General features: G+C 38.5%; 1 protein-coding gene across 1 annotated transcript in view; it reads right to left on the bottom strand.

Annotated features, from left to right (window-relative positions):
• The window catches only part of LOC109912284 (TBC1 domain family member 22B-like), a gene marked incomplete at its 5' end in the record, with an annotated part of 170,338 nt that overhangs the window by 75,018 nt on the left and 67,835 nt on the right, over window positions 1-27,485 (bottom strand). The window contains one exon of the mRNA XM_048610591.1: window positions 7,523-7,618. Within this exon, the coding sequence (XP_048466548.1) occupies window positions 7,523-7,618 (96 nt within the window). The remainder of the gene's footprint in view (window positions 1-7,522; window positions 7,619-27,485) is intronic.

Genomic DNA, 27,485 nt, shown 5'->3' with positions numbered 1-27,485 from the left:
GAGTGCTTTGTATGACCTCAACATCCTCCTTTCCAGAACATCTTGTTTCACATAAAGGTTGAAACATCTTTAAAAATAATCATCTTTTAAAATTCAGCATTTATATAATAGATGCATAAGTATGCTTTTTGAAACAGCTTGCTCAAAATATTTTCATTAGCAAAAACAACATTCGTAATCTAATCATTGTAATTTTTCCCCATAAACCTGTACAGATCTGGAGAACAAAATATTTGGCCTTAAATCAACAAAAATAATAATTAGAAAGACTTTAATATCAACGATCTGTCTGTTGAGAGAGTGATATTCAGTTAAACACTGAATTGCTGCAAACTGGATTGCATATTTATCAAACGCAATTTACAGCAATATGATCTTGATGGGCACAGTCAAGAAAACAGATATGTCAGTGTCATGTGTTACAGGATGAGAAGGATATTAGACACTAATAACTTCAAAATGTTTTAGTGAGTTTTCAATGGCTTTCAAGATACACTAATTGATTTTCGCTTCACTTGTGAAGTATCAGTCTTAAAATGACCATACTACACTCAGAGGATCATATGTAAAATCAATTACAACATTTCTGAATTTTTAACACATTGAATAATGCGTGTTAATACAATATGGGGGAAAGGAAAATATCTGCAAACATATTTCACGAATTATTAAATTGTATAACATGACTACAGATGCACACCAGTCTCTAAGAGCTCTCAAAGAATCAATAAATTTAATTTCCATACTGCCTATGTACAAAGAGATGTCTCCACACTTCAAAGGGAAGTGGGCAAGAATGGACAATGTGCAGAGGGGAAAATATTAAAGAGCTAAGCCTGGGTAAGCAAAAAATATATTTGAGGAGAACTGCCTTTGAAGTGGAATTTTCAGCTGGCAGATATTTAACAATTGGCGAACATAAGAACGTAAGAACTAGGAGCAGTAGTAGGCCATCTGGCCCTTCAAGCCAGCTCCGCCATTCAATAAGATCATGGCTGATCTTTTCGTAGACTCAGATCCACTTACCCGCATTCTCACCGTAATCCTTAATTCCTTTATTGTTCAAAAAAAATCTACCTTTTCTTTAAAAACGTTTACTGAAGTAGCGTCAACTACTTCACTGGGCAAGGAATTCCACAGATTAACAACCCTCTGGGTGAAGAAATTCCTTCTCAATTCAGTCCTAAATCTGCTCCCTCTAATCCTGAGGCTATGCCCTCTTGTCCTAGCTTCACCTGCCAGTGGAAACATCCTCTCTACTTCTTTCTTATCTATTCCCTTCATAATTTTATATGTTTCTATAAGATCCCCCCTCAATCTTCTGAATTCCAATGAATATAATCCCAATCTACTCAGTCTAACAAACAGCAGTTACTTGTTTAAAGTGCCACATGAAATTTACATTAGCATCAAAGAAAGAGAGAAAGTGAAGACTAAAGACTAAACCAATTGAAAGAGATGAGCAAGTTTTGAGAAACAACTGAAGGCATACAGACAAGTACGGTATATGATGAGGAAGTGTTGGTTGAGATCACACTGGAGGTGAGATAAAGATGTGGATCTTCAATCAATGTGTTGTGACATGGGGAACTGAAGCAGCTTAATGAAAGCGAAGCACAAAGTCCGGTTGGGCTGAAGATACAAACAATGGCATTGTCAATGGGTTAGAGCTTGTGTTAGGCAGAAGCAAGGAGGCCAGCAAAGACAACTCATTCCAATATTTGTTAGAGAGAACAGCACTTTTAAGAGGCAGAGAGCAGGATTAAACATCGGTGGTATACAGGTATGTGGAATGTGACTCTCGTGGGTAATTTTAAATCCTTGGGAGAGGAAAGAGATGCTTGTGACCAAAGTAAAGAAAAAATGTGGAAACCTTTCCCTCATCTAGCCACTTCCAGCTCAAACAAAAATAGACAGGGAGAATGGCGAACTAATTTTAAAATTTAAATTTTATCTTCATTTTACATTCAAGATAGGCCAGCCATGTTTTCGGAGGCTTGGGAAATCCAGCCATTGATATGGGGTGAGAATAGCTGAATATATATCACTTAAGTGCCTTTTCAGGAATGCATAAGGCCAGACAGAAAAGGATTAATTCCCCTCAGCAACTCTCCCCCTCTTTCGGCTGAAGCACCATACGGTTACTATTGGAGGATACATCATTAGCTGTTATGAGCACTGCGATCTTTTGAAAGAGATATTCCACGTTCAGTTATCCACTGCCATTAGATTCACTGTTACTTGTTTCAATAAGGACTCTTTAACATCTAACTTCATAGAAGTTAACTAATATTACCACATACTTGTTGTCAAAATCTAGTTCATGGTTCATGTGCTTTTGTATATAATTTTAAAGTTGGACTGTAGAAAATGGGATAAATGCAACTGAAGCAAAAATAAGGTCATGACATTTAAAACAGTAATTGAGATTTAAAGGGTTTACTGCAAGAAAGCCAGGATCATAAACAGCAGGGTGAACTTACAGAGCTAAAGACATGATGTCAGTGTCTATACTGTTTGGAGTAATGATAGTCCTGAGAGACTGTTTATTTTGGGAGTTTAAGCTAAATTAGTTAAATACATTCAGCAAATTCTCTAAGGCTCTAAAACCCACTCACTTCACCAGATCAAAGAAGAAAGTGCAAATGAGGAATACCTAAGATAAAGGTAGATTAAGGATAGCTCAAAGCATGGGATGCTGCATGTAGATAGGTGAAGCCAAAGAAGGTCCTCTGGTTTCAATTTAATTGTGCCCTGCTGCTGGAGAAATTAGTTGCAGCTTGGAGATTGCAGAGAGCTGAAACAGAAGTGGACAGGCAGCACAAATGCTACTGTTTAGAACAGCTCTGTAATGTTCTAAAAAGGTTAGGGACAAAAGTAGTTGAGAAACCACTGATAGTTCAGTGCAAGTGAAAGTGGGGTGAAGTAAGCCCACAAGCAGTATTTGCTTGATGCAGCTGAGAAAGATTGGAACTCTGACAAATTCAGCAGAAGTTTGATAAAACTAGCTGTCTGATAAAGGCCAAAATCGTATCATAAATTATATGTTAGGTAAATATCACGAGTCCTGGGAGAATTTATTTCAGGAGAAGTGATTCAATTACCAAGGTCGGGCAGTCATTGAACTAGTCAGAGTTGGCCCCTGAGAGCATTCTCAGACTAGTTCTACAAAAATGAAGAATTGAGTTCAGTAAGGAGGATGTGCTAGAAATTTTGAAAAACATGAGGATAGATAAGTCCCCTGGGCCAGACGGGATATACCCAAGGTTACTACGGGAAGCGAGGGAAGAGATTGATATGCCTTTGGCAATGATCTTTGCGTCCTCATTGTCCACTGGAGTAGTACCAGATAATTGGAGGGTTTGAAAATGTTATTCCCTTGTTCAAGAAAGGGAATAGGGTTAATCCTGGGAATTACAGACCAGTCAGTCTTACTTCTGTGGTAGGCAAATAATTGGAGAGGATTCTGAGAGACATTATTTATGATTATTTGGAAAAACATAGTTTGATTAGAAATAGTCAGCATGGCTTCGAGAGGGGCAGGTCATGCCTCACAAGCCTTATTGAATTCTGTTCTGGGATCTCTGCTCTTTGTGATCTTTGTAAATGACTTGGATGAAGAAGTGGAAGGGTGGGTTAGTAAGCTTGCCAATAACACAAAGGTTGGTGTCGCTGTGGATAGTGTGGAGAGCTGTTGTGAACTGTCAAATTTCGATATTTCATGGGAAGAGAATTTATGGAGTTGTGATTTACTTGGGTCATTTGGCACAATTTGGATTTGTATAACAATAAAATAACCCAACATAATATACTTTTTCTTATTTAACAAACTGCTTTATACATTGCTCTGCACTGTAGACTTCTTCCAACATTTGGCAGTGCTACACAGTTGTACAAATCCATTTCAAATTCTTCCTGCAGACTAGTAACTCTTGAGCACCATGAGCGTAAAGTGTTTATCAATTATTAGACAAGCTGACAAATTGCTTAATGCTTACAATGAGGGATATTAACAATGTTAACTTCTGTGTTTTAGTTTTGGTGCTCATCAGGCTTAAGTGAATTGAAAATGTTTGGATACTTGTTCAACGTATTATCCTAAGGAATTAAAGGTATGAAATACATGGCAAACGTCTTTCCACTTTGCCGACAACTGTTTCTTAAACATAACCTCAGAACGATATCTCCAGTTTCATTAGTTAGACATTTTCTTCCCACACTGGAACTGTTAGCAGTTTAATGTGAAAATATATTGAGACAACTGAGCCAAATTTGGCTCCAGATCCATTAGATGTCGTCAGATTGCAGACGAATCTAACCCGTTATGTGCATTTTTTCAGTTCGGGATGAGTGCACTTCTCTGAAGTACTATTTTGCAACAAGTGGGCACTTTCCATTTATTGGTAAAATGTTTAAAGTTACAGTCTACATATATTTGAAGAAGCACAAGTTTATACCAAAAATTATAACAAATCTGAAATACTTACAATGATGTTCTGTTTTTGCAGGATGTACAAAGGAATGAGTAATTTTGGATGCACCCACATTGTCTAGTAATTCCAAGCAACAATAGCTCTCAAACAAGCCAGATTTTGCAAACAAGTTATTTACAAGTCGGCTTTATTCCCATCTTGGGAATAGAGTCCCTCAATAGAAATTAGTGCAACTTTAAGCTATTTATGATAAATTATTTAAAATCTTCCTCTCCAGGTTTTAGATCAGAGTGAATAGATTTAAAAATATTTTAAAACTATAAAATATTTCACAGCATTAGAGATGCATGAGTTACATTCAATATGAGTCAGCATATTAATTTTTCATCATGAGCATTAAGCTGGTAAATAATTTCATTTCTGTACTTATAAGACTTAACAAAAACGTTGAACAAAACAAAAAATTGCTTGAAGACTTATTACTAAGAAACCTTTGATACCACAAAGAAAAGTTATTTTTGTGCTATAAAAAATGAAGTACAGTTATAAATACTTCATTACGAAGTAACTAACATAACTGTAGTACAGGAAGAAAGGCAAGCTCATAATATAACCTCATAGCAACAGATGGAAACTATAACCCAACATGTTACTTTGATGTGGGACAGGTCTCATTTTCCCCTTTATATATTCCAGTAAATGGAATGGGTTTTAACACAACATTTTGAAAGCCAATATTAAATAGACTTTTTTCTAATCATTGCCATTAATGTGATCTTTCAAGAGCTGTTACTGTTGCAATTTTGGTAATGACAACACAAGGCAAAGGTGGTAAGCTATCACAATCTAACAGATATTCTGTTAATTCAAAAATTATTCACTTGAATGAGCAAGTTAATTTTGCAATTACTTTCTCACGTTTTCTTATTAAGTCTCAAAGAACATAACTGCAGTTGTCAAGCTGCATAAGTAATCCAGCAAGTATGACTTTTCTATTCATATATTCAGTTCAATGTAACTGGACCAATTTGCAAGTTAGCCACTGTAGCTGAAACGGATTCTGGAGTAGAAATACTTAAACATGTAATTCAGGCACACTGAATAAAAAAAAACACAACTCTTTGGCATGGTACAAACAAAATTTTACAGGCATTATTTGTAGTTAGTGCAATTGGCAGCAGTGCTAGAAAACATGTCTTTGTATTATCAATTTATATCACCATTGCATGCATGTACTGAATACCAAAAGTAGGCTACTGGTCTGGAAATTGTCTTAAAATCCCATCTTTAAGGCACAAACATTACTACTGTTAACATTAACACATTAGCACTCCTCTAAATATACAGTAGCAGCAGGTGAATTTGTCCTCAAAAGCTAAAACAAAACTGCTTGTCAAAATTCAAAAGAGGGCAAAAAGTAAAAAAGTGACAGAAAGGCTGCTCTTGTACATAATTACTTCTAATCTCCAACTCCTCCTTAATGTTAACCATGCTGAACAATTGAAAGTGCAATTATCAGTGATAGTGGATAAATAATGCACAGTTGTGATTCGAGGAGCAACGAACGTAGGAGAAACAGAATTAGAGAGAAGCTGCTTCACCCATTACACCTTCCGGCTATCGCTGCTCCTCCAAAAGGCAGAATCCATGATTGGAGAGGCAGCCAGTCAGGATAAAGCAAACCCGAGTAGTGGACAAGGAACTGTGTGGCCAGTTTCCCTCTACAAACTCTGGGCTGTAGAGAGAAGGCAGGCAAGTGGCTGGTCAGCAAAACTTCATTCTGTTTTCACAGGAGTCTTAGTTGTACTTACAAGACCATATGTAACTCTCAAATTAATTTCTATAGCAACATGATATGGATAAAATAAATTCATTGTTAGTGTGCAAAATGCGAACAGAATAGGGCGGGGGCTTATTCAATTATTCTAGGCATGAATTTTTCATGTGGAATAAATTGTGTACAGTCTAAAGCAAGAAAACCAGAGAAAAAAAGCAATAGAAATACAGAAGGCAATATCACAATGTGAACGTGTTGTGAAAGTGTATTTGATACTTCCTGTGGCAATAGAGTTTATTTAAAGGCTTACCTGCGCATTAAACTGAAACATCTGTATAGAGAGACTGATATGCAACCTAAAGTAAATGAAATTCAAATAAATCTAGAGTAATCTCAGTTCAAGGTGCTCATTTAATTAGGTTAAAATTAGAAGGTTGAGAATTTGAACTGTCGATGACCATCCGTGGACCTCTTGCTCAAACCTGGATGTCATTGTTATATCAATAAAAGGTGAAAACATGGGAGTTTCTTTGTGGAACCAGAATGTCTGCAGCAAAGGCAATTATGTCCAGTGGAAATACAGGTTATTCACAGGAGCTGCAGAATGTGAAGTATTTGCATTACTGACAGCCAGGCTGCAGGAAGAGACTCAACACATCCTCCTCAGAAGACTAGAGGAGCCCATGGCTTGAATTAGACACCTTGACTAAGTGACAGTGGATATGAATACTTGGTGGGTGCTCCCAAATATGAAAAGCCTTATGCAAAGGGTCAAAGATCAAGGGGAAGATATGGGTTGCAAGCACTGAAGGGCCAAGAACTAGTTGTGTCACAAGAATTTGCTGCAGCACAAATGGCAAAGTACAGCTGACAAAAGTTAGGGCCAAAGTGGAATGCAAGAACAACAGAGCAAGTTACACAGAGGGAAAAGGCTGTGAAGGGCAGATCCTGTCATGATAGAGGCAAATACATTCATCAGCATCCTCCCTTAACAACATTACCTCTGAACAAATCCTGCAGTTGATCAAATTAGCTTCCAGAATAAAGAGGTAGATCGCCTCAGCTCCATCACTGTTATTTCAAAGGCTTTCAGGGTAGCTTTCCAGATTTTACTAAATCCACAGTTAAATGATATGATTTGAACCCATCAGTATGAGTGGTTAATTTTGACAATTCTCATTGATAATGAAAATCTCAAGTTTTCATTCTTGTACTCAACAGCTAAACGCATAGTACAAATCAAAAACTCCACAATAAAAATCTCAATGCATCTCACAGCCTGTTAATTATGTAAGAAAAAGTGCGTTCTTACCTGAAAGTCCTTTTCTTCCAATATTTCTTTTCTCCATTTGACAAGAAAGGCAGCACAAACATACAAGTGGAAATGTGAAAATCCATCTGGTTCAGACTGCAACACAAATCAAATTATGTGTCCCTGGTTAAAAGTAATTTGCGTGACCTTTCTGCATATTTATTCGCTGTCTTTTAACATTGGATTTCATTGAAGCATTAAAAAAGTAGTACACAAATTTAAATGGTTGAAAATGTTCTTCTTTTCTTTATATTGTGCTTCTGTCTATTTTCTTGTACCTAATGCCAAAAAACTGGGTATACAATTGGCATTTAGAAATAACTCCATGCTTAGCAGCTAAGAAAATTGATCTTGGATGTATCTTGCCTGATCAAATTCCACAAAATCGTAGCACCTTTTGCTGGTTTTGTAATAATCTGTTTGCGCTTGCTTTAAAAAAAATTGCATTATCTAACGACAAAAATTGCAATAAATTTCTCAACAATAGATAAAAAAGTGAGCCAATATGCTTCAGTAAATACTGAACTACTTCTAAACTTCAGCTTTAGAACTACACATTTATTGCTTTCATATGTCATTTTAATCCTATTTCTGTTAATTACAGAATTGGATGATGTAATTTATTTAATGAGCACAATTTTAAAAAAGTGTTGGTATTAATGCAGTACATTTAAAATTTTAGCATGATCCACAAATAAATTGCTTATGTTTCGAGCTCTCCTGGATCTTTTTTTGTTAGAGCTTGTCTCCTAAATCTTAAAAAAACATCAATTGTGTGCTTTCTTTTTCACTGCTTCTGAATTCCATGTTATACATAGCATGCAATTCAACTTAAATTTCAGGAGTGACTTGCACAAATGTTTAATGCAAGCTATTTACATAACAATCCTTCAGCTATTTCGCTCAGCTTAGAACCCACAAAGTTTCAAAGTACGAGTCACATCAAGTAAAAACAGAAAATATTGTATCTATACAGTATATACATTTCTTGACCTAAAATTCGAATGGGATCAACACAGTACTGGTGGTACCTCCTCTGAAGAGACACAACAAGTGTTCAAGTTGAATAAAACAAAAGGGAAGGGATAAGGAGCTAAGAGGGTTCAGATATGTTAACTGTCATAAGCAGGACATAGTTGAAGGGCCTATTAATTCATTTCTTTTCAGAATTCTATGAGATACCTTTATTGACCGAAGTTTGCATTTTCCTTTCAATTATCAGCAGTCGTTAGATTAAAAAGCTATACGCGTGGTTTCATATCCAAAGTTACAACAAAATGTATGTGCATTCATTTAAAATAATCCATTAGCATAGAACTCTCCAAACCCAAGTAAAATGGCCTCTTGCAATGGAATACGTTTTAAGATTCATCCTAAAACGTCACTCAGGCAGAATTGAGTTGCTGACGATTGCAGGGTTGAGAAGCTGAGAAGATTTACCAGGACGTTTCCTGGACTGCAGAGATTGAAGAAATGTTGGACAGATCAGGGTTGTTTTCCTTAGAGCAGAGGAGATTGTGAAGGTACATGATTGAAACGTGTATCATTATGGGGGGCATAGATTACGGTAACAATAAGACATTTTCCCATTGATGCAGGGATCAATGACCAAAGGGCATAGATTTAAAGCAAGGGGCAGAAGTTTCGAAGAGATGAGAGGAAAAACCTTTTCAGCCAGAGATTGGTGGGAATCTGGAACTCATTGCCCGTAAGGCTGGTGAAGGCAGAACCCTCATTACATTGAAGTTGTATTTAGATGTGCATTTGCAAAGCCAAGGCATACAAAGCCAAGGACCAAGTGCTGGAAAGTGGGTTTAGGATAGTTAGCTAGTGGTTTCTGAACAGTGAGGGGCCTTTTAGGAACATCGGAACAGAAGTAGGTCATTCAACATCTTGAGACGGCTTTGCCATTCAATAAGATTATGGCTGATGTCTGGCTTAACTCCATATGCCTGCATTGGGCCCATATCTCTTGATAAAAAATTTGTCTACCTCAGATTTATATTTAATAATTTAATTAGCATTGAATGCTATTTGAGGAAGAGCATTCTAAAACCTCCATTACGCTGTGTTTTCTAACATCTCTCCTGAATGGCCTAGATCTAATTCTTAGACTGTGCCCCCGGTTCTGGAATCTTCAACCAAAGAAAATTTATCTTTATTTATCCTGTCTTTCCCTGTTAATATCCTGAAAACCTCAATTAGATCACTTTCCATATCTTACAGGACAAAAGTCTAATTTGTCGAATCTCTCCTCATGATTTAACCTCTGAAGTCCAGGTATCATCCATGTAAACGTGTGTTGAAGTTCCTCCAGAACATCCTTCCTAAGATGTGGTGCCGAACTGCTCATAATACTAAGTGGGGTCTAATTAAGGTTTTGTACAACTGCAGCATAACACCTCCATCCTTAAACTCCAGACCTATTGATATGAAGGCCAGCATTCCATTAACCTTCTTGACTGTTTTCTTCACTTGTTCATGGCATTTTAAAGAGCTATTCACCTGAGCCCCAAGTCTTGTTTAATATCCACTGAATTTAACTTTTTGCCTTCTAAAGCATACCATGATCTATTCTCTTTCAGTCCAAAATGGATAACTTCATATTTGCTTACAGTAAAATCCATCCACCACAACTTTTCCCTAATCTCCTAATCTACCTAATCTCTCAGTATCCTGGTCTAATTTTATGCTGTTGTCAACACTGTTTACACTGCTACCCAATTTTGTGTTTCAGCATTTGACTTTTTATGGCATTATCCAAGTTGAGAATGAATATTGTGAATAACTGAAGACCCAACACAGATGCCTGTGGGATTCCACTAACCACATCTTGCCATTTTGACTACTTTGCCATTATTCCAACTTCCTGTTTCCTGCTCACCAATTTGTTATGTATGTCAGTAATTCGCCCTGAATCTGTGGGTTTCCACCTCAGCTAACAGTCTCTTCTGTAGGTCTTTATTAAAAGCCTTCTGGAAGTCCATATAAACATCATCCATTGACTTACCTCTGTCCACCTGTGTTACCTTTTCAAAGAGCTGTAAGGTTCGTCAGGCATACCTACCCTTCATGAATCCATGCTGGCTTTCCCTGATTAACTGAAAGTTTAAGGTGATCAGTTACGCTGGTTTTGATTTGGATTCCAACAAATTCCCTGCCACAGATGTCAGGCTAACTGGTCTGTGCTGTAGATCTCCATGACTCTATAATTATCATTGCAACGCAAACATGGATTGCTGCATACTTCTGAATTGCACAAAGCGAAGGTGCCCTTTGAAATGGTGAGGGGAAAGAATTTAAAGACTGAGCAACACAAAATTAAGGAGATTTTGCCTAAGGAGAGCCCTCTGATTAACTGAGCTGCAGTGTTAAAAGCTGTTAAGTGCCAGAGTGGAACAATATCCAGTGCCTGCAATGAGAAATCATCCATCTCTCCCTTTGAGTTTAAAAGAGACAGACGACAGAGAAAGCTTAACACGAGCAACACTAGAACACTAACAAGATGACCTACGTGCACCTAAACAACTGTCGAATCCATCACCCTACAGATAACAGCATGTCACCAGTGTGAAAAATAAATTGAAAATATTGAGAGGCAATTTAACCTACCTTTGGACTTGGGATTTTCAAAATTTTGGTTATCCTGTCTATATCTTTTTTCCACCCATAATATTGGTCATAAACTGATTGTCTTTTGTCTGACTTCAATTGTAAATGAATGTGCGTTTTGGGTACCTGAAGGGACACTAAGTATTAGTTGGAATACTGCAGATATGATCAAAAATGGAAGGGTCAGAGTGGAAATAAAGAGATGGTGTGTTGAAATGCCAAAATCACAAAATGAGGATTATGCCTGCAGATAGGATGCATATGTTGAGCAAAGTAGTGATCTAATCTGCATTTGTGTTTCCTGCAGAGATCATCTCACTGAAGATGGCAAACAAAATGTATAAAATTGAAATGAAAGCAGATTGCATAGTCTATCTTTTCAAATCCAGAATACGCAACACAAAATAAATCCTATATCACTTCATAGCATCCAGTCTCATACACTGCTGGGACTAAAAAAAAAATGCAAATTTAAAGGGCAGTAGTCTCCCCAATATGTTGCACACTACGATAAAATTAAATACTGATGCTGAAATTTGGAAGTAAAAACAGATAATGCTGGATAAAATCTGCAGGTCCCAGCAACACCTACAGAGAGAACCAGAATTAATAGTCCATGTCTGATAGGACTCTTCTTCAGAACATTTCTCTTCAAAGATACTGCCAGACCTGCTAAGTTTCTCCAGAATTTTCTGCCTTTATCTTGTAAACTATAAAGCCTTAAAGCACTTATTTTCACAAATTTAAATCTTAGCTGTCTTCTTATTTTCCTCTACATTCGACACATTTTTGTCACTTTATTGTCTTGCATTTTAAATCTGTTTTATTCACTTTTGTTCTCCTTCATGCTTTTCGCAACCTAAGGATTCCCTGTGACAGCGCTAAAATGGCTATACATACTTCTTCGCTTCAGCTTTCCATTTTTGCAGTTTTTCAGTATATCAGGAATTTGTCTAAGGTGCAAACCCTCCTCAGTCCTTTTATAATCCAGTCATCTCAAAAACAAAACTGTTACCTTTCCCCAGTTTGATAATTTATTTTCTTTGGCACATGAAAACACTTGTAATAAACAAACTGTACTTCCACTTGCAGCGCTTAACAACTTAAATCATTCATGATGGAGCTCAGCTCAGGTACTCAAGTCAAATATCATAGGGAATTTTATAGGGCTGCATTGCTAGTCTTGGCAAAAACAGAAGTTATTTATTATAGCTCCGGCTCATAGCAAATGTCTATTTTCCTCGATTAATACCTGGTTGCATGTCACTGCCACTTAGATGCAAAAGTAATGGTTTTGGAGAACTGGCAATGTTGTGATTAACTGACTTTCAATGCATAACTTGATTGCATTTCAATGATCTGTTTGCTGATCAAGACTTGTTCCATGACAGGTTTTTAACCATTTCATTATCACAATAATACAACAGTTGATTTAAGCTGCTTTTAAAATTTTATTTCATGTTATGCTATTCTGCTTCTTAGAAGCTAAAAGATCATGTGTATTGAAATGATTTAGCCTAAGCAGGCAAACAAAAGCATTGGCATGACTGTTGTAAATGTAAATCATCAGGAGATTACGATGCTCTGACAGAAAGTTGACTGGATGTACTGTTTCTGATTCATGATCATTCTCACTGTGCATATTCTAATTAGAAACCAAAAACTGACGTCGAGTCTCAACGGTGAGATCCTGGCACTCAGGCAGCCCACAATGCAGAGCTCACTGTTTAAGAAAATTGTGGTCAGAAAGGTAAAATAAAATTCACATTTAAACAAAAATCTATGAAGCAAAGGTTCAACTATACATGTGAAGAGGGGCAAGGTGATTTCAATACTGGGGGGAAAAAAATGACTCTTAAAATATATTCACATCAAAGCATTCGATTTCAAGGGCAATTTTTCAGGAGAAGTCAAGCTCATGAAACACAATAAACCATCCCTATCTATCATTCAGTTGTGAATGAGATTGAAATCAGTTATGTTTTAAAACAATTGGTACAAGTCATGTTAAAAATTAAATTTGTTTCAAATTTGACAATTTATCTTGGAGATTCTTTTCTAAATAACTCAGATTCAGACATGCATTGAAAAGGACCATGAATTCCACAATTTCATTTAGTGAGGCAAAAAAACTGCACAACCCAATTTTTTGTCAAAGTTATGCAGTTGGAAATCTGTACTTCTTTACCCATTTCAGCTACATTTTACAATAAAAATAAAGGCAGCCTAATTCATCACAACACAATTAGAGTCACACAAATGAGATGCTTGCAGAATGGAAATGTATATACTTGGGTTTAAGACAAAATGATTCAAAGTCTGACACACTAATGAAAATGCCAATGTCCTCCCACATCACCGAATTCTTAATTGGACCGATGCATCCAAGAACAAACAAACCAAAAATATGCACTTCTTCCTGAATGGTGGAGAAGTTAGAAGTAAATTCCCATGGAACCTTCATTAAATTCAGCATGATCAAGTCAGGTCAAGACCTGTTTGTACATCAACTGCCAACAATCAGGGAGAACAGGAAGGGAGTAGCTTTGAAAGAAATGAGATTCCATTTTCATTAGTCAAAAAGTGATTTTAAGTGTTAATCTCAACAAATGATGATTAAAAAGCACCTAACTTTAATTATTTTACAGTGACTATTATCGAGTCAAAAGCTTTTGCATACCAGTTTGCATTTACACCAGGCACTTGGTTCTCACTTGAAAATACTGAAACACTTGAAAACTCATGCTGTCACAGAACAGATGGCAATCAAAGCTTCCACTAAATACTGACTGCACATGAAAAATGATCTTATGACTGCAGCAATTAGAACACAGAGGGTCAAACAGCAAAAAGTCAGTGTTTTTAAACACTTTTTAAAAAATATAGCTGAAATGAGGAAACATCTTCAAATCAAAAACTTTCACAGATGTTTGTGCAGACTTTGGGAGTAAGCACTGCTTGACAAACATAACCTTAACATTTCCTTCTTCCAACAAAGGACGCCAAGACCATTGCATGCAAAAAAAAAAGAAAGTTAAATCTGAAGCTGTGCACTTTCTGCAACATAAATGAGTGCTGACGTTTGGTTGGTCAGTGGTGTTAGCATGGAGTGCCTCACTGAGAGCACAACTGTAGGTCATCTACCAAGGCTCTCTTTTGGCGAGAGGTACTTATCCGTGGTGACATTAGATCATCATATCCGTGTGCCATCAAGACCCAATATTGAATAACTTGATGCATCCGAGAACAGTTTCTTAGGAACTATATATGCTATTCACAGATCTAACTGTGGCTTTTGAAAAGGACAGTCATCCTGTTGTACTGCACTTATTCTCAAAACTAGGATGTCCAAACAAGTTTGTCAGTGTGCCCGGTGCATGACGGCACTATTGCATATGTTTTTGCCTGTGGCCAGATATCCTAATCCTCTGTAATAACCAGCAATGCAAGGCTAAAATACATCATGGTTACCCAACTCTTCAATTGTTTCTTTGCTGCAATGTTTACAGCAGAAACCAGAGTTTTGCCAGTAGGTAGAAACATGAAGTTCAATTCAAGGACATTCTTCAATCGCTCCAAACTGCATGCCTCTATCAAAGTCAGTACTTAGACAGCTTCTATACGCAGATGATTTTCCCCTAGCTGCCCATAACAAGAGTGGCACATAGGCTACGGCTAACCCATTTGAGTGCTGCCAAAAACCTTCATCTCCAAGTAAGACTGTCCAAGACTAAGGTTATGATTCAGTCAACATCAGGCACAAGCTATGAAACACTAGGTAAAAAGGGGAAAAAATGAGTAAAAATAGAAGTTTAATAAATCTTAGATAGGATAGTAATTGGAACAAGTAATGTAGCTTAGGAAAAATAGTTGAATTAATCTGCATGAACATGGCATGTGGTAGGGAGAGCAGACGGGGTACAAACAAAAGAGAAAGGGTTAAAACAGATAGTTATGTCCCAGAGTTACGAAGAATGAAACAGGACAGAAATGATAACACTCCTGTGTGAACGATGATAGGCCCAGAGCATACACTCCGTTCCCATGTGTTACCTGAAGACATACACCAGGCATCACCAATGATGACACCAGTCTCAAAACTGCAAACTCACAAGGTTAATGAAAATACCCACGCTCATAAGAAAGCAAGTTATGCCTATGCCTGACTTCTTGATCTCGTCTACAATCAGCACGCTGAAGAATAAAACCAAACTCAACCAGGCCACTGTTCTTCCACCCTGCTAATTGGTGTGCTATCTTGGGGCTGCTTTGTCACCATACCCAACACCTGGAATGTTTCCACCAGAGATACAGAGGCTCATCATGAAAATTTGATGACAGTATAAAACCGCAAACAAGGAGGTCGTGTGTTGCACTGGCCATAACAATGAAGATGATTATAGAATACCTCAGCAGGTCTTCAATGCCAAACTTCCTCACAACAATCAACATCAAGTCGGCACTCCAAAAAAGCATCTGACCAATTGCTGCACTGCAGATCACTCTACATGGAAAATAGAGTTTCAAACTATTGATGCATGCTTGACCGATAGCTCAAAAAAAAAATCTCAAACCCAGGTAAAACATTGCTTGATTGATAGTTCTGGCTATCAATGACTACATGATTTTTACATATACAAGATATAGAGATTCCAAATGCTTTCAGTTTCTGGAATGGATACTTTAAATTGTCTGGATGACTGACACTTTTTTTTGCCCTGTAGTAAAATGATCTTATTGAAAAGTGGAGCAAGCCAAACAGACCAAAGGGCCTCAGCCTGCTCCTGAGTCTCATCTTCCTAATTACAGTTACTCAAGTGAAGAGATTGGTTCAGCTGTGAACAGCAAAATTAGTTGTTCCCACATCAATACTCTGCAAATCAGCGATAGCTGCAAATTAACTCAATTTCAGGACCAACAATAAGAGACTAGCAATTTGTGTAAAGATCCTCCACAAAAAAAAATTATATTTCTCAAGAAATGAGAAATAACATGGTATTATTTGTGCCACACAACAGTTTAAGCAAACCAATGGAGAGTTGTAGGTATTGATTGCCTAACATCTGCAGTGCAGGTATTCTACTCACCACAGTATAAAAATGATGTGAATTACAATTTTATGACATTTTGTTGCAAAATCTATTGCTGTAATTATCACCCACTACAAATGGTTATACATTTGCATTTTGTGAAACTTCTGCCTCAGATTATTAAGTCTGTTTCTTCAAGGGAGAATGAATGACTAGTGGAATAAGAAGTTCATTCAAAAAAGTGAAGTTTCAGAGTTTTGAGCAAGCATGTGAATGGCCAATGGTTTGATGTTTGTGAACACACCGATTTCACTTCAGGCTGTTATTTGGCTGTGGTGGGTGCCATGAATTTATCATGCAAAGTTCAAATTTTTAGGTGATTACATAGTCGGTGAATGTTTGGAAAAATAAAACTACCACTGAAACTCAAATCACTTTATAAAACAGCAGTTCAAACTATTCATATCTATTATTCAATTGTGTCTGACATTGATCGTCTACCTCAGCACTTTAGTAATACATGTTACAATTTTTGAAAGAAAACAAAACAAAAGGTATCCTATTAACTTCACAACCAACGTCTGGATTCCAGTCTGTAACAAAGTGTTAGAGCTCGTCTCTGACCTCTGACATTATGGTGACTTCCCTATGCCTGAAATTTGTTTAAATCTGTGCCAAGTCAAAAGAACCTTCAGGTACAAAGTCATCAAACAGGGTAGATAATCAATCAATGAACTACTCTCAGGCAGCAAATCAAAGTAAAACATACAGATTTTGTTTCAGTTTTCATTAAACTTTATACAGCAGGATAAATTATTGGATTAAGGCAGAAGTTGATTCAGAAACAAACTCTAAAAAATGACCAAAATCACTGAGAAATTTGATATTGCAAATTTTCAGGGCCAGAGATGTCTTTCATCTGTTCTTATGAATTTACTATACTGTTAGATATTTCGTCAATAAAGCACAACTTCTTCAAAGGTACTATAGTGCAATTTGTATCATAAAACTGCAGTATGCTGGAACGTCAACAGTACATTCGATCAGGAAACACTGATTACTGACAACAATGTCTTATATCAGGGTTTACCCACACAGATGCAGACTTTATAGATGGCACCAGTTTCAGAAGAATGCGGATGGTGAGCTCTGACAGTTTTATGATTATTAATGCAGTCTGAGCCATAATAGAGACCACTATATTAGAGCACATTGCCAAGAGTAATATTTCAAAGGGTTCAGATGACATTGATAAACTGCACAGTCTCCAGCTGAGAGAAGTCCCTTGAACTGTTATCTCCAAGTAACTATCTATAGATCACAATTTGGTAACCTTCTTAGAATCCTCGTTGATCTTTCATTATTTTTATTCAAAAATGACTTGCAGACTTTGGTACAGATTGTGGTAAAAAGAACACACAAAACAAGCTTTGTTTGAAAAGCGTGGAGGCTACCTGCAGGTCAGTCTCAATTAAAAAGGCTCTTACAAACAGTGTCCATGGGAAGAGCACTGTGTTTAAACAGATAGAAGTTGGTTCTTCATGAGGTCAGTACTTGGCAATTGGTTCCAGCAAGTCGAGAAGAGAACGGCAGTTGTTGAATGGTAATTGAGGTTTTGGGAAGGGTCTCTCAGTCTATCAGAAGGAAACCAGAATTAAATTTACTTAGTTTGAGAAATGATTCTGTGCCGTTGCTTAGACAGCTTGAGAATGTGAAAGCTCCCTGCTTAATCTGATACATCGGCTTTCAGAATCCCAAAGAGTAGAAGGCTGAGTAAACTGAGAAAGTAACCCTGATAAGGTTTCAGCAAAGAAACAGTCAAGCAATCCAACATCTATACCGGTGAAACATAACATCATGAAAGTCACTGAAGTAATCTGGCCAGTTTTGCTCTTTTACTTATCGGTTAACCGTGTTTGTTTTTCCTTGTGTGAATGGGGACTAAAAAAAAAACTTTTCAGGTTCAAAGCACAGACATTGATCAGCTTGCCGCATTGTTTAGTTTTCTCTCTGCTAAAGTTATTGTGTATCTAATAAATAGTTAAGTGTTTGGCTTAAGATACAAACCCAGTGTCAAGAGACTAATTATTTGCAAAGTCTGGGATTTCTTATTTAAAAGTCAGGTTCAGAACCAGTGGAGTGATTATTCAGGGGTTTTTGATGGTTAATTTTACCATGTCGCTAATGAAGAGGTAAAAAGGCTAATTTGGCTGGCTGTCTCCGTGTCGTAACAACGTGCAAAATTTATGAACTAAACTCTTATGCTTTATTAGTCCTAAGCAAGCAGAAATGACATTGCTCATCACAGCTGTTAAAATAATACTGACACTCAGGAGCCATATTTTCATGAACCTGTGTGGCACAAACTGAAATGAAGCTGGGGGAGAAAAATTGCGAGAAGAGGCAGAGTTCTGAATTTGAGATGTCATCTTATCCAAACATCATTTTGACTGGTGTGGAAAAAGAGTGGGTTTTGAATTGGTATACATGAACACTGACTTTGGGAGTGCCCTGTTACTGTTTAATTTTGTACTTTGAAATTTTCAGAAAGATGAGGGCATGGTTCTGAAGCTTGTGAGCAACATGGCAGCTGATAGTGCTATGAACCACGTGCAGTGAAGTCTGGAGTTGGCCAGTTAAGGTCAAAAGCTGTTACCAACTTCACATCATCATTAGATACTGTAAGTTTTTAATGCATTAATTAGTCACAAGACAATGCTCTTAAAAGGAAAGTGACTATTAAATTCGTGAGCATTGTCAAAGTGTTCAGATGATTCAAAGTATATGAGCACTGGATAAAGTTTTCTTCTGGCCATCTGTTCAGCCTTTGAAGCAGTGTAACAGATCCGAAGTTCATTAATTTGAAAATACATTTAGCTCTGTAATTTTGGGACTGGATGTATGAAAGGTTACTTACATTGTAAGTCAACCACATCTTCATTTTTCCTCCCAGCAAATGTTATATTATTTTAGAAACCAGACATTGCTGCTAACTTCTAAATTCTACTAAAAGAGAGATTTTTGTCGAACAAGAACTGAAACCGTGACTTCCAAATTTGGTGTATAAGAAAACTTTTCCTGTTGATCACATGCAAATATTTGCAACTTCTATGTTGGTGCAGCAACTTCCTTGTTGCAACCAGGAACAAATATGGAGGATATATGCCATGTTTCAGTGCTACGTTTTTACACAATTATTGAGATTTGCAAATATCCTTCAATGCAAGCTGATGATTCTAGTTTGTTCAGAAATAGCTCAAAATCATTTTTGTTTTCATTTCATTTAAGTAGAACAATCAAGCACATTTGTGTTGCAAAGGTCATAGATTGTTCAACTGAACCAGCTCAGGATTTATTACAAAGCATTTATGACAATGCAGTTTTGCAAAGGTTTGTTACACTGAAAGTGAGGGAAGTATCATTCCATGTGCTTTGAAGTGAGGCACAGAAGCATGATGCTTTATCAATATCACTATCACAAGTGATAACTGATCAAGACTGTCGAAAGCCATGCGAATGTTTCCAGCCCCAAGATCCCAAACAGCACAGCCTCAGTCAGAATGCCACACACCTGCTGATTTTCAGAAGATGGCTTATAATTTACTCTCTTAAAATTAATTACAATATTGCATTTCACAGTAAAATATTCAAAACTAGTATTGGAGTAATTTTGAAGACTGTCACAAGTGAATAGATCGGTACACATCATGACAAATCTCCACCCCCATCGAAAATCAAAGGCAAACTAAAATTGATGACTGATCTAACATTACCGAGGGTCATAATTACCTGTAGATCTGCCTTGAAATTAGTTGGGGCTACTCATATTTTAAAATTTCAAGACACGAGGGAATGAAAACAATGGATCAGGCTTTTCAGGGAGCAAAGAATGCAAAAGGTAAATATAACTTTTATGCAACCTATTTTTTATTTTATACCCACCTGGAGCGAAAAGCAGTTTTGTGCAATGGCAGCAAGCAGTCTGATCCATAACCTGAAGCAATAGTCCAACTTCACCAAGATAATTCAAGCAGAAAGATCGCATATGTATATCCATGTTCTAAAATAGTTGGACAAATGTTAATATTCCTTAGATAATTATCCTTACTATGCAATCTCCTCTATCCTCCTTCGGGGACATTACATTGGCACTCTTTCTTATTCTGAGAAAGTTGGCAAGTGCTTATAAATTGATGGACTTCTGGTTACACTACATCCTGAGGCACCTTGTTTTGGACTAACCTTTGAAATTTGACTGATTATGAGAAGACAGTAACATTGTACACATTCACAACTTAGTCAATGTATCGATTTGCCATTATTTTCTAAGTTAGATCTGAGGAACAGAATAGAATTGTGCTAAAAAGCAGAGGGCAGCAGCGATGCTTATTGGGACTAAGATTTCCAGCTGCGCAGTCACCACCAGGAGGACCTCAACAAGACACCCTCCAAGTTCAAGTGAAGACAAGTGCTCAACAAGTGTTATCAAGGGACAGTTAGACCCCAAATGCCACTTCAGTGTTTCCCTCCCTCCCTCCTCTTCTAACCAACAAAAAAACGCCAGTATGAAGGCCACAAGCAGCAGCAGCAGAGTGAGTATAAACCTATCGGAGCTCGGGGCACATTGTAGCTGCGAGGACAAAGCTGCAGTGATGTCACAGGGAGGCTGTGACCTGATTCACTGGTAGGAAATCTGCACTAAATTTGAAAAAGAACACAGCTAAGAAGTATCAATAAATGTAATGAACTCAATAAAGTAATTAACTAAGTAGAAATGGCTGGACGGGTGATGTGTTGTAGCTGTATGATGTGGAAGCTGGCTGATCCCATTGCGAACGGTGGTGACCACATCTACAGTAAGTGTTGGTTGCTCGAGGAACTTTGGCTCAGAGTTGATAAGTTGGAATCTTAGCTTCAAGTTCTGTGGCACATCCAGGAGGGGGAAGAAGTACCTGGACGCTGTGTTTCAGTAGGCAGTCACACTTGGTAGATTAAGTACTTCAAATGTGGTCAGTGGCCAGGGGCCAGGGATAGCAGGGGGTGACTGCAAGTGAGGCAGGTGGAGGGATCTTGCATTCAGGAACAGAGGAGCCTCAGCTCTTGACCTTGTCCAACAGGTACGAGGTAGTTGCTCCCTGTGTGGATGAGGAAAAGGACTGCAGGGAGGATGAGCCTACTGATCACTGCACCGTGGTACGGGAGGCCATTCAAGAAGGGAGAGCAAAAAGACAAGTGGTAGCTGTAGGGGATTCTATCGTCAAAGGAATCAATCGTATCCTTTCTAAGCAGGATTGACAGGCCCGCATGGTGTGTTGCCTGCCCAGTGCCAGGATAAGGGATATGTCTGACTAGCTTGAAAGGATACTGGAGAGAGAGGGGGAGGATCCAGTTGTTGTGGTCCATGTTGGAGCAAACAACATAGGCAGTACTAGGAAGGAGAACCTGTTCAGGGATTATCAGGAGCTAGGAACAAAATTAAAGAGCAGGTCCTCAAGGGTCTCTGGATTAATCTCTGGATTACTGCCCAAGCCACGTGCAAATTGGCATAGGGGCATGAGAATAAGGGAAGTACACATGTGGCGAAAGGAATGTTGTGGGAAAGAGGGGTTTCTTTTCATGGGGCACTGGCATCACTATTGGAACAGGAGGGATCTGTACCACTGGGACGGTCTCCACCTGAACCGAGCTGGGACCAATGTTATAACCAAAAGTGTAAATAAGCTGGTAAACAGGACTTTAAACAAGAAAGTGGCTGTGAAGGGAAGGGTAAAACTTCCTCCAGCTGGGAAGAAAGCAACAGGTTAACATCTGTAGGGGTAGATTCCACTGTGTGGAAAAATATGAAAAAAAATGACAGGAAAGGAGAACTCAGGAGAGATTATTAAAGTCTCCAGCACAGACACAAATAGGACAGAGTGTTTGGAAAGGATTAGGAATCAAACTTCAAGCACACTGGATAAACAAGTGACAATGAAAAGAGGGACGGTTAATACAGAACTGAAGGTGTTACATCTCATTTACCTTTCTTATACTGTGTAAGAAAGGTAAATGAGTTTGTGGCGCAAATTGAAATTGGCAGATATGACGTGGTGGGCACCGCAGAGACATGGCTGCAAGGGGATCAGGATTGGGAGCGGAATATCCAAGGATATACATTTTATTGAAAAGATAGGCAGATGGGGTGGATTGCCTTATTAGTAAGAAATGTAATTAAATCAACAGTAAGAAACGAAGTAGGGTCAGATAGTGTAGAATCTGGGTGGGTAGAGTTGAGGAACCGGAGAGGTTAAAAAAGCATAGTTTGAATTATGTACAGGTCTCCAAATAGTAGTCAGGAGCTAGGGCGCAAGATACACCAGGAGATAGGAAAGGTGTGTAAGAAAGACAAAGTTACGGTGATCATGGGGGATTTCATTCTGCAGGTGGACTGGTAGTGAATTGCAAGAAAAGGAATTTGTGGAATGTCTACAAGATGGCTTTTTGGAGCAGCTTGTGATGGAGGCCACTAGGGACAGGTAATACTGGATTTAATGTTGTGCAATGAGGCAGATTTGATAAGGGAGCTTAAGGTGAAGGAAGCCTTAGGAGGCAATGACCACAATATGATTGAATTTACTCTGCAATTTGAGAGGAAGAAGATAAAACCAGAAGTAATGGTATTACAGCTGAATAAAGGCAACTACACAAGCATGACGGAGGAGTTGGGCAGAATTGATTGGGAGAGGAGCCGAGCAGCAAAGACAGTGGAACAGCAATGGCAGGAGTTTCTGGGAGTAATTCAGGAGACACAGCAAAAATTCATCCCTAGGAAAAAGCAGCATGGTACAGGGACAATAAGGCAACCATGGCTGACTAGGGAAGTCAGGGATAGCATAACAGCAAAAGAGAAAGCATATAATGTGGTGAAAGGCAGTGGGAAACCAAAGGATTGGAAAGCTTGTAAAGACCAACAGAGGGCAACAACAAAAGAAATAAGGAGGGAGAAGATTAGATATGTGGGTAAGTTAGCCAGTTAAATAAAGGAGGACTGTAAGGGTTTCTTTAGTTATATAAAGGCAAAAGAGAGGCAAAAATGGACATTCAACCACTGGAAAATGACACTGGAGAGACAGTAGTGAGGGAACAAGGAAATGGCTGAGGAACTGAATAATTACTTTGCATCAGTCTTCACAGTGGAAGACATGAGTAATATCCCAAAAATTCGAGAGTCAGGAGGCAGAGCTCAGTACGGTGGCCATCTCCAAGGAAAAGGTGCCAGTAAAACTGACTGGCCTGAAGGTGTATAAATTATCAGACCAGAATGACCACACCCCAGAGTGCTTAAAGAGATAACTGAAGAGATAGTGGAAGTGTTAGTGGTGATCTTTCAGGAATCGCAAGAGTCGGGGAGGGTCCCAGAGGACTAGAAAATCGCGAACGTGACACCCCTGTTTAGAAAGGGAGTAAGGCAAAAGACTGAAAATTACAGGCCAATTAGCCTATCCTCAGTCGTGGGTAAGATTTGAGAGTCCATTGTGACGGACAAGATTTCTGAATACTTGGAAGTGCATGGTAAAAAAGGGCAAAGTCAGCATGGCTCCATCAAGGGGACATCGTGCCTGACAAATCTGTTAGAATTCTTTGAGCAGGTTAGACCAAGGAGAACCAATAGATATTATCAACCTGGACTACAAGGTGGCCTTTGACAAGGTGCCACACAGGAGGCTGCTGAGTAAGATATGGGCCCATGGTGTTAGAGGCAAGGTGCTAGCATGGATACAGGATTGACTCTCTGGCAGAAAGCAGAGAGTGGGGTTAAAAGGATCTTTCTCAGGATGGCAGCTGGTGACAAGTGGTGTTCTGCAAGGGTCAGTGTTGGGACCATAACTTTTCACTTCATACATTAATGATTTAGATGAAGGAACTGAGAGCAATCTGGCTAAGTTTGAAGATACAAAGATAGGAAGAGGGACAGATAGTTTTGAGGAGGTGGGGAGGGTGCAGAAGGATTAGGACAGGTTAGGAGCGTGGGCAAAGAAGTGGCAGATGGAGTACAATGTGGGAAAGTGTGAGGTCATGCACTTTGGTAAGAAGAATAAAAGCATGGACTATTTTCTAAATGGGGAGAAAATTCAGAAATCTGAAGTGCAAACAGACTTGGGAATTCTAGTCTGAGATTCTCTCAAGGTAAACTTGCAGGTTGAGTCAGCACTTAGGAAGGCAAATGCAACTTTGGCATTTATTTTGAGAGGGCTTGAACATAAAAGCCGGGATGTACTTCTGAGGCTTTATGAGACTCTGGTCAGGCAACATTTGGAGTATTGTGCACAGTTTGGGCCCCATATCTCAGGAAAGACGTACTGGCCCTGGACCAAGTTCAGAGGAGGTTCACGAGAATGGTCCCAGGAATTAAATCCTTAAGATATGAGGAACGTTCGATGACTCTGGGTCTATACTTGATGAAGTTCAGAAGAATAAGGAGGGGGGGGGGGCGATCTAATTGAAACTTACAGAAACTGAATGGCCTGATCAAGGTGAATGTTGGGAAGATGTTTCCATTGGTAGGAGAGACTAGGACCCAAGGGCAAAGGCTTAGAATAAAGGGAAGACCTTTTAGAACGGAGATAAGGCGAAACGTCTTCAGCCAGTGAGTGGTGAATCTATGGAATTCACTGCCACAGAAGGCTGTGGAGGCTAGGTCATTGAGTATATTTAATACAGACATAGACAGGTTCTTGATTGTCAAGGGGATCAAGGGTTGTGGGGAGAAAGCGGGAGAATGGGGTTGAGAAACTTATCAGCCATGATTGAATGGCGGAGCAGACTCAACAAGATGAATGGTCTAATTTCTGCTCCGATGTCTTATGGTCTAAAAAAATCAACAGACCATTGATAAAACGTTGAGTGTTGACCATGTTAGTTACTTGAGTGACAGAAACGAAAGGCAGAAAGGACACACATGTGATAATTTAGTCTAATGTAAACTCGTTACATGTTTAGTGTTCGCTGGAGTGGTAGGACAGCAATTAGGCATTCTATGCCTCTTGATCTCTCATGCTGGGATTTGTTAAAAATTTGAACAACTTCAAAAACTACATTACCGATGAGGGTAATCCACATACCCAGACTAATATTCGAGTAACTTAAGTATATTGGAAAACTGAATGAAGAAAATGCATAAATTATTTTGAATGATCAAGTACATCTTAGTAACTCAATTACATAGCAGAAACCCAACAGTAAATAGATTTCACAAAAGCAACAATGTTAGATTAAGCTATTTCAAATGTAATTTAACACTGTTACATCATATATATTAAAATAGAATGAAAATGTCCTTTAGGGAAGGCAACTGCCAACTTTGTCTGATCTGGCGTATGTGTGACTCCACACCCACTGCAATGTGGTTGACTCTTAACTACCTTTGGGCAATTACGGATGAGGAACAAATCCAAGTCCTAACTGGTGATGCTTTCATCCCACGAATGATTAAAAAAAGTAAAGCATTTCACCCAAGTTTGTAATACTACAATTAAGTAAGAAAATAGACAATCCCATATGTGGTGTTAAAAATGACAGAACATTGATTGCAGTGACACATTCAGCAGTGTTGAAGAAAGACTGGGCAAAGGAAAAGCTTTGATTACTTTTCTCCTTTTCATAATGTTGAAAAAAGAATCAAGAACATGTCACTCAATGGGCATTCTGCATGTTTGCCATGATGGAGACATTGAATTTCTGATCATTGGCCTGAGATATCAGGCAGAAGATCAGTGACATGGGACACACCTCTGCTGCATGTATGTGTCTCTGAGTCATTAATATATCTGTGGAAAAACATGATAAAATAACAACAAAACATGAAGACTATGAATCACTTCCAGTTGGAAACTCAAAAAAGCATCATCACCACCAGACTGCACTGCTCGATTTGGGTTTAGGTGCAATTGCAGGTCATCAATCAGCAAAGAAAGCCTAGGATGAGGTCAGAGGTACTCCCACACCTACACAGACTTGCGAGATGAAATGCCCAAATCAAATTGCTATCACAACATGTAGTATGGGCTCTTTTGCAAGAAGAATTAATATAATTATTTTAATCAACAAACTTGTAGCATAGAAGCTTGTATCCATGGAGTCTGCAACGGCCTTTTTTTTTTAAAAACTTAGAATGACAACAGAGCTTAAACAATATACTGCGAAGTATAATGGTAGGGAACCAATTATTACTGCATGTGATTGTGAGGAATGCCTTGATTGACTTGACTGCTATTGATTACATGTCTGAAGCTTGCCAATTTGTACTGTAAATGCCTCTCTCAAAGCAGTCAGCCTTACACTTCACTTCCTACATCAAATAGTTGCACCATTAATTTGGCGACACCAAGTTTTAGTAATGGTAATGGTCATGGTCACAGTCACAATTGGCATCTGCAAATTTGTGCTATTTGCCAAGATGCAGGAATTTAAACATGTAACAGCATCAGTTCACTAAACAAGTGACAGCTCTTCACAAAATATAAGGCATTAAGTCAAGAGCTTCTAGCTCTATCAGACGGAAGTAACACAGTAAGTGACGATGCAAGAACATACTTTGCACAGAACACAGAAACCCAAGGTCATAGTAACGTACTACTTCAGACAGAGTGAACACTTTTGGAGTCTCAGTATCCAACTGAGGAATATACCTATGCTTGTTTCCTTCTTCTTATGATCTCATGAAACCCTGCCCATACATTCCTCAATGCAGCCTGCCAGCAAGATTCCCAATCCATTCAGGTATCAGGTCAAACGTTATATCGGAAGTGGCCACTGCTCTCAGTAACGTTCGCAATACTGATAAGCTGGCAGCATCTGATCAGCCAGCAGCTCTGAGGCAGGACTGGAGACTGGATTTGGGCCTCCAAATCCCTCCGAAGTGTAGAGAGAAAACACGTTTAGTCCTATTTCACTATTATTCAGATGAACTGCAGTAGCAAGCCCTCACTAAACCATAACAGATGCAGTGATCAGGGCATTGCAAACAATCTTGATGAATTACTATCTAACAATGCAGCACAATTTATGAATGAAGACTCCCCGAAGTCAAACACCAAACAGGTGATAAGTTCCCGATTCCATCTTCAAACAGGGAAGCAGAAAAAGTGGTCAAGATTGTGAAGTCATTGATGCACAAGAAGCCAAACTGGGAATAAGCTCTAGAGATAGTAGGAACTGCAGATGCTGGAGAATCGGAGACAACAAGGTGCAGGGCTGGATGAACACAGCAGGCCAAGCAGCATCATAGGAGCAGAGAGGCTGACGTTTCGGGCCTAGACCCTTTTCTGATGAAGGGTCTAGGC

This window comes from Rhincodon typus, chromosome 22 (genome assembly GCF_021869965.1).
Source record: "Rhincodon typus isolate 14 chromosome 22, sRhiTyp1.1, whole genome shotgun sequence".
Taxonomy (NCBI): Eukaryota; Metazoa; Chordata; class Chondrichthyes; order Orectolobiformes; family Rhincodontidae; genus Rhincodon; species Rhincodon typus.
Note: the sequence above shows the minus strand (reverse complement) of the source record. Positions and strands in the feature narration are given on the sequence as shown.